This window comes from Wolffia australiana, chromosome 14 (assembly GCF_029677425.1).
Source record: "Wolffia australiana isolate 7733 chromosome 14, ASM2967742v1".
Taxonomy (NCBI): Eukaryota; Viridiplantae; Streptophyta; class Magnoliopsida; order Alismatales; family Araceae; genus Wolffia; species Wolffia australiana.
This window is the reverse complement of record NC_135848.1, coordinates 9,139,923-9,148,247: the sequence shown is the minus strand read 5'-3', so window position 1 is coordinate 9,148,247 and position 8,325 is coordinate 9,139,923. Positions and strand designations below refer to the sequence as shown.

General features: G+C 46.4%; 1 protein-coding gene across 1 annotated transcript; it reads left to right on the top strand.

Moving 5' to 3' along the window:
- The first annotated feature begins 981 nt into the window (after positions 1-981).
- LOC144712217 (UNC93-like protein 1) lies at positions 982-5,107 on the top strand. The gene is made up of 2 exons (XM_078586428.1): positions 982-1,971; positions 3,649-5,107. Exons 1-2 carry the CDS (start codon positions 1,010-1,012, stop codon positions 4,037-4,039), a joined length of 1,353 nt encoding a protein of 450 aa, XP_078442554.1. The 5' UTR covers positions 982-1,009; the 3' UTR covers positions 4,040-5,107.
- The last annotated feature ends 3,218 nt before the right edge of the window (positions 5,108-8,325 follow it).

Genomic DNA, 8,325 nt, shown 5'->3' with positions numbered 1-8,325 from the left:
AAAGAAGTGATTTTTGAGATCCATCAAGTTTTCTTAGTGTGCATCATTGATCAAAGTTAAAAAATGAAAGAAAATTTAAGGGGCCTTGCTGCTGTTGCAAATTGCCTTGACCTGCCAGAATATAAGAGTCTTCTTGCACATATATTGTTGTCATCTTCGCAACATCCATCCATCAATCTTTTTAAATTCATATATATATTCACGTCCATTCATCATCCGCTGATCTATCTTTCTAAATCCATCATCATCGTCCACATGTCCCGCTTATTCCATACATTATCTTATTTCCTAACTTATCATCCTTATCATCTCTTTATATTCTTCTATTATACATATCCTCTTTCATCCCCTAAGCACTACATTAAAGGCATTTTTAAACCTACTTCACATTCCTCATCTTAAAGGCATTCTTTAATAGGTCAAAGTTTATACTTTTTAAATGATTTACTCAAACAACAACGGCGAATTATTATCCCAAATGTGAGTTTATCAGTTTTCCAAGCAACCTATCCACACTTCTGGGCAAATAACATCACTTTCGTACTGCCCCCTTCACGATACCATCATTCTCAAAAGAGAATACCCAAGATAACATTATTCCTTTTTTAAACCGTTCTTCCGGGTATTTCTGATGTAGAAGTGAAAACCGCTTCACGATAACATCATTCTCAAAAGAGAATACCCAAGATGACATTATTCCTTCTTAAACCGTTCTTCCTGGTATTTCTGATGTAGAAGTGAAAACCCCATCACGATACCATCATTCTCATAAGAGAATACCCAAGATAACATTATTCCTTCTTAAACCGTTCTTCCGTGTATTTCTGATGTAGAAGTGAAAACCCCCTTCACACGATACCATCATTCTCAAAAGAGAATACCCAAGATAACATTGTTTCTTTTTTAAACTGTTCTTCCGGATATTTCGGAGGTGGAAGTGAAAATTCCAATTTTACCGCACAAGAGTAGTTACCCAACTCTCGTCCTCAGAATCCAAGCCACCCGTCAGATGGGCACCAGATCCGAGCAAGGAGGCGGCGGAGAGGCAGCGGCGCCGCCGTTAAAACGCCGTCTCCGACTGAATTCCCCGCTAGCGCAGGTTATCCTGGTGGGCCTCGTCTGCTTCTGCTGCCCGGGCATGTTCAACGCGCTCTCCGGCATGGGCGGGGCCGGCCAAGTCGACCACGCGGCCGCCAACAACGCCAACACCGCTCTCTACGCCGTCTTCTCCGTGGCCGGAGTTCTCGGCGGCGCCGCCTTCAACCTCCTCGGCCCCCGCCCCACCCTCTTCTTCGGCTGCTCCACCTACCTTCTCTACGCTGCCTCCTTCCTCCACTACAACCACTTCCACGACCAGTCCTTCGTCGTCGCTGCGGGCGCCTTCCTCGGCATCGGCGCGGGCCTCCTCTGGGCCGCCCAAGGCGCCATCTTGACCACCCGTCCACCGCCCGCCCGCAAAGCCTCCTTCTTCGCCGTCTTCTGGTGCATCTTCAACACCGGCGGCGTCGTCGGCGGCGCTATCCCCTTCGCCATGAACTACAACCGCGCCGCGGCCGCCTCCGTCAACGACGGCACGTACGTCGTCTTCATGGGCTTCATGGCCGCGGGCGCGGCGCTCGCGCTCGCCGTTCTCCCCGTCGGCGGCGGGCCGGTGACTGCGCGCGCGGAGGCGGCGGAGATCGCGAAGCTGTTTGTGGCGTGGAAGGCGCTGCTTATCGCGCCGGCCGCGTGGGCGAGCAACTTCTTCTACGCGTACCAGTTCAACGACGTGAATGGCGTCGTCTTCAACCTGCGGACGGCGGGGCTGAACAACGTGTTCTACTGGGCGGCGCAGATGGCGGGGTCGGCGGGGATCGCGTGGGTGCTCGACGGCGGCGCGCGCGGCCGCCGGCGGCGGGGGCTTCTGGGGATTGCGACGGTAGCGGCGGTGAGCGCCGCCGTGTGGGGCGGCGGGCTCGCCAACCAGCTGAGGTACGTTACGTTTACTTCCGCGAGGTTTTTTTTTGGCATGGAAGTTATTTGCCCGGCGTTCAGTAGAAGAAACCCTTCAGGATATATCGTTAGAAAACACTGCGATAGGAAGCAGAAAATCATGGGTTTTATCTTTTAATGGTAGAAGAAGATAAAATTCAATCAAGAATCAGTTTTCTTAAAAAAACTTATTTTTTGATTAAAAAATACTGCAGTAGGAAGCGGAAAAAAAATGGATTTTATCTTTTAATGGTGGAAGAAGATAAAATTCCAGTGAACAATCAGTTTTTAAAAGAGCTAACTTTTTGGTTAAAAAATATTGTGATAGGAAGCAGAAAGAATGAATTCAGTAGAAGCGAAGCGATACTGTGATAGGAGTTTCGGAGTTTTAGAGTTCTGGAGTTCAGTAGAAGCAAAGCGATACGCGATGCCGATAGACCAGGATATTTGGTTAGAAAACACTGCGATAGATAGCAGAATTCATGGGTTTTATCTTTTAATGGCGGAAGAAGATAGAATTCAATCAAGAATCAGTTTTCTTGAAAAAAGACTGATTTTTGGATTGAAAAATGCTGCGATAGGAAGCAGAAAAGAATGGATTTTATCTTTAAATGGTGGAAGAAGATAGAATTCAATCAAGAATCAGTTTTCTTGAAAAAAACTGATTTTTGGATTGAAAAATACTGCGATAGGAAGCGGAAAATAATGGATTTTATCTTTAAACGGCGGAAGAATATAAAATTTAATCAAAAATCAGTTTTTTTGAAAGCTAACTTTTTAGTTAAAAACACACTGATATAGGAAGCAGAAATAATGGACTTTATCTTGTTATGGTGGAAGAAGATAAAATTCAACCTTGAACCAGTCTTTTTGTTCTATAGCTTCGTTTGGTACTGGTAGGAGAAAACCGGACTCGAAAAAACGTTATTATTTTGCATACTGTGTTCGATACTGCTAGTTAAAGAATCCCGACTTGTTACTATTATGGAAAATGTGGTGGAAGAAGAACCGAGTCAAGTCGATATTGGTCAGAGAAGAACACGATTAAATAAAGTGCCGACTCGATAATGCTTGGAAGAGAAACCTGGTCAGATTTTACATGAAGGAGATTGTTTTGCTTCGCATGCTTGTGCGATATTCTTAGAAGAAAAATATCCACTCTGCGCTGTCACAAAAATTGAAAAGCAGGTGGTGACAAGTCGAGATTATACACTTTTAAGTCCATCAGATTTCAGGTCAAGAAGAGATTTTGTTTAGCGTGCATTTATGGGCTTTTACCTATGTACTTTGCTCGTTAGAATAACCTTAACGTATGCGAAGTAGAGATTTTCTCCTGCATGCAAGCGGAACAAACGGTACTGATAAGAAAACAGAGAGGAAGCAAAATCAAGTCAAGGTTTTTGTCTTCGTTGTCTTTTACGTACTTTGCGCATCAGGGTAATCTAGATCTATCAAATTCACATGAAAATATTTTATTCAGTATAAAGATCATGGGCCGTTATGTAAGTACTTTATTCTTTAGGGTGACTCTAAATTGATCTGATTAAAGTTAAAAAAACTAAGGCATCATTATACAGCTAGCTCTTGATGGGCATGTAAGGTTTACTTATTGGAGCAATTCTTATTTGTGTACAAATCTCAACGGCTTTCCTTCTCCTTCCTCTGGATTCTAACAAGGTACACAAGCGGAAAGTGGGAGAAGAAGCTGGACTTTAAGGACTCAGGCAAAGCGTACGCTGGGCCTGTGGCACTCTACTGTGGCTATGGGCTTCTGGATGCAGCATTCCAAAGCTTGATTTACTGGGTCATCGGAGCCATGGCAGATGACCCCCACCAGCTCAGTCGGTATAGCGGCTTCTACAAGGGCATTCAAAGCGCTGGGGCGGCGGTGGCTTGGCAAGTTGACAAGCGACACACTCCGCTGCTTACACAACTTCTTATAAACTGGGGACTCACCACTGCAAGCTTGCCACTGTTAGCACTGCTCGTCTTTCTCGCCGTGGAAGATGAAGCTGGAAAGGAGATAGTCGCCTCCAACGAATACCAGACTCCTTCCCAACAAAGTTAACGTGTGACGTTGGTCAACTGTTCGCCTTTTATAACTGCGATGAGTAGTTTTTTAATTTGAGAAACCCCATGAGGAGCCTATTCAAAGGATTATCGTCTATGGACCGGACAGTGCAGCCCCCATCTGCATAGAGGAATCAGTCTCTACTGTGAAGGTCCAGGAGATCCACTTCCCATCCATCGAACTTGATGGATTCTGGTATGCTTCCATTTTAAGACAATTCTATCAATCGTCACCGTAAGTCACCGCAGGAGCAGGACCCAGCCGGAAATTGAGGAATCTGAATGAGTCCTTGATGATGATCTTGCTCCTCTCGATCAGGGACACAAGCTTTTGGCGACATACTTGATGATGATCTCGCGCCTCTTGATCAGGGACACAAGCTTGGCAACATACTTGATGATGATCTCGCTCCTCCTGACCAGGGACACAGGCTTGACAACATACTTGAGAACATACTTGGACCGTGTACATGGCCTGGAAAACAGCCCGGCCTGCTTCCGCCCGGCCGCACGCGGTCAGCACCACGGGGAAGGTGACCCGGTCGGCCGGCACCCCGGCCCGAGCCATCTCCTCAAACAGGCTCAGCGCCCGGTCTGACCATCCGTCGACCGCATACGCGCTTATAATCGCGTTCCAGACACCCCCATCTCTCTCAGGTATTTCGTCGGACAGCTTGCGAGCAGAAGAGAGATCCCCGCACTTGTAGTACATGCTGAGGACGGAGGTGCCCACGACGGGGTCCGCCATTAGAGGGGACCATGTAGAGAGTGTTAGGTCATGGAAGAAGAATACTGCTTTCTAATTGCCTTCAAGTTTTAATGACACTTGCAGCCTGCAGATCAAGGAGAAACTAATAGAGTTGCTTAGACTTTCCCTTCAAAAATTATGTGGGTTGCTTTAGATTTTGATGTTGGAGCTCTCTTGGGCATGAGGGTAGAAGAGAAAGAGCTTGGGAGTTTCCAAAGTAAACGGTGCAAAGAGAAAAAGTAAACGGTGGAGTTGTTGGCTGTTATCTATGACTTTGCCTGTATTGTTTTTATGTATTATTAGTTGCCTGTATTGCTATATGCTGATCATGCTGCGTTGAGATTTCTTTTCTTCGTGAATGCTAAACCAAGGCTCAGATTGATGAGATTAATACTATTTTCACATGAGTTTTATAGACCAAGAATTGTATCAGATATTAAGATGTGGTTATTGATAACCTTAATAAATGACAGAGTTATTTGTCTTTACCCATCATAGATACCCCCCTTGATCAGCAGATCTTAGAAACTGAAGCTAATGGAGTCCCGTGGTATGTCGATATTGTAAACTATCAAAATATAGGTCAGATTTCACATGGTAGATAATATAAATAAATTGTTATGACATTAAGCTGATGAAATGCGTAGCCTGCAAGATGAGATGAACCAGAATGACGATAGATAAGGAAAGCTAACTATATCGAAAGAGGATAGTAGAAGAATACAACGAGCTACATTTGCTAATATACTTAAATGTTCTTATAGAGATGAGAAGAGGAACGTTGGGTCGGTTGTGCCATAAAGGCAGTAGGTGGCATCATTGCTCCTGCCTTGGACAATGCGGCGGCGCTCCCTGCACGTTGTGTTGTTGGCGGCGCTTCTCTGTAGGCGTATCTTTCTTGCTCTGTGTGATTCTTCTGGAAGCTTCGCCGACGTCATCAGTCGTTGTGTCACTGTGTGTCTTGACGCATGGCTCGATTTCCTTGACACGCCCCGGCAAACTCAGCATTGGCACGATGTTGAGTTTGGGACGCAGACGAAGAAATGATTGCTTAGGCAGGCTTTTGGTCAATATATCAGCTAGTTGATTGTGGCTGGAGGTGAAGGCAATGTGTAGTTGTTTAGCGGCGACACGTTCACGAGCGAAGTGGAAATCGATTTCCACATGCTTCATACGAGCGTGAAATACTGGATTTCACGCAAGGTATGTCACCCCGAGATTGTCACACCACAGCGTGGGAGTGCCTATTGCAGGAAGCTGGAGCTCCTGCAAAAGAGAATTAATCCAAATAAATTCGGAGGTAACATTAGCCATGGATTTATACTCAGCCTCGGTGCTTGATCGGGAAACTGTAGACTGCTTCTGGGAGCTCCAAGATACCAAATTGGTACCCAAGTACACGAGATAGCCACTGGTTGATCTGCAATCCGCTGTGTCACCGGCCCAATCTGCGTCGCTAAACATGCTCAAAGAATGGTTAGATTGTTTATGATATAGTAATGCGAAATTGGTAGTGCCTTGGAGATAACGGAGGAGGTGTTTGACCGATTTCCAGTGTTCCAGTCGGGGTTGATGCATGTGTTGACAAGCGCGATTGACTGCATAGCAAATGTCTGGACGAGTGAGAGTGAGATACTGAAGAGCTATCACTATTTGCTTGTAGAGGATGGCATCGCAGGTGCCGTCGATCACCTTGCTTGAAGAGAGAGGAGCTGGAGTGGAGGTAGGGTTGCATTGGCTCATGTTTGCTCGACGAAGAATGTTAGACAAGTAGTGAGATTGAGAGAGTAAAAGACCAGATGCGTGAGGGATCAGTTGTATCCCAAGAAAGTTGCGAGCACGACCGAGGTCTCGGATAGCAAATGCGGTATTAAGAGACTGAATGAGGGAAGAGACCCCCGTGCGATCCGAACCGAGGACCAAAAAATCGTCGACGTAGATAAGAAGATAAAGACGTGAAGTGGAAGTGATTTTGAAAACCAGGGAAGAGTCAGTGCGAGAGCAGTAAAAACCAAGGCGGAGCAGAAATGCGGAAAGCTTAGAAAACCACGCACGAGGGGCTTGTTTAAGCCCATAGATGGATTTTCGAAGAAGACACACATGCGAGGGGAACTGAGGATGAGAAAAACCTGGGGGCTGGTGCATATACACTGTTTCGTTGAGGTCGCCGTGGAGAAAGGCATTTGATACGTCCAGTTGATGAATGTGCTACCCACGAGAGACAGCAACGGCGAGGAGAAGATGAACCATCGTGATTTTAACGACCGGGCTAAAGGATTCGTCAAAGTCCAAGCCAAGGGTTTGACGAAAACCTTGGGCGACGAGGCGCACCTTATACCGATCAACCGTGCCATCGGGGTGATGTTTGAGTCGGTAGACCCATTTTTACCCAAGGATGCGAGCAATTGGCGGAGGAGCGACGAGTGTCCAAGTGCCATTTCGAAGAAGGGCACGATATTCGGAAAGCATAGCTTGGCGCCAGGCAGGGTGAGACACCGCGACAGAGAAAGAGGAAGGTTCAAGGCTTAAGGTTTGGAGCGTGTGACATTACGGGGGGGAGGGAGACGAGGTCAGGTCTAGGATAGGTTGGGTGTGGGCATAGAGATCACTGAGAGTTCGATGAGGAAGGGTGTGAGAGGAGTCGCTGCTGGTGGAGGTGGAGGAAGCGGGTGAGACGGAGTCAGACGAGGTTGAAGGTGGAACAGTTGAGGCGGTAGAGGTTGGTGAAGAGTCGACAGATGACGAAGTCTGCAGAGACGGAGGAGAGGAAGGCAGGCGAGGAGAACGAATAGGAAGGGGAACGAAGTGAGACAAGGAACTGGGGATATTGGTTATAGGTGAAGGGCTAGGATCATTGAGTGTTGGCGCAGAGAAGCCAGGGTACGTGTTTTCGTCAAAACGGACGTCGCGCGAAATATAAATTTTACCAGAAAGAAGTGATAAACAGCGATATCCCAAGTGGTTGGCGCTGTAGCCCAGAAAAATTCAGCGTTCAGATCTCGGAGCTAATTTGTGATCTGCGTAAGGTCGTAGATGAGGAAAGCATAAGCAACCAAAAGGTTTCAAAAATTGATAATTAGGTAAAGTTTTATGAAGGAGTTCAAAAGGTGACTTATCTTGAAGAAGAGGAGACGGAAGCCTGTTGATCAGATAGACGGAGGTCGCTGCGGCTTCGTCCCAAAATTTAGGAGGTAACGACGCTTGATGAAGGAGAGCCAATGCCGTTTCTATAATATGTCGATGTTTCCGCTCGGCTGTCCCGTTTTGTTGAGGCGTATGTGGACAGGAAACTCGGTGGTGGATACCGTGTTGTTTAAGATGGGAGTGCAGGGCTTGAAATTCCCCGTCGGATTGAAATGCGATGATCTTAGAGGAAGACTGGCGTTCGACGAGAGATTGAAATGTAATAAAGGTTGAGAGTACGTCGCTTTTGTGCTTTAACGGGAAAAACCAAGTAAATCGACTGTAATCATCGATAAAAATAACATAATAAGAGAAGTTTAAGTGCGATATAACGGGTGCGGGGCCCCACAAAT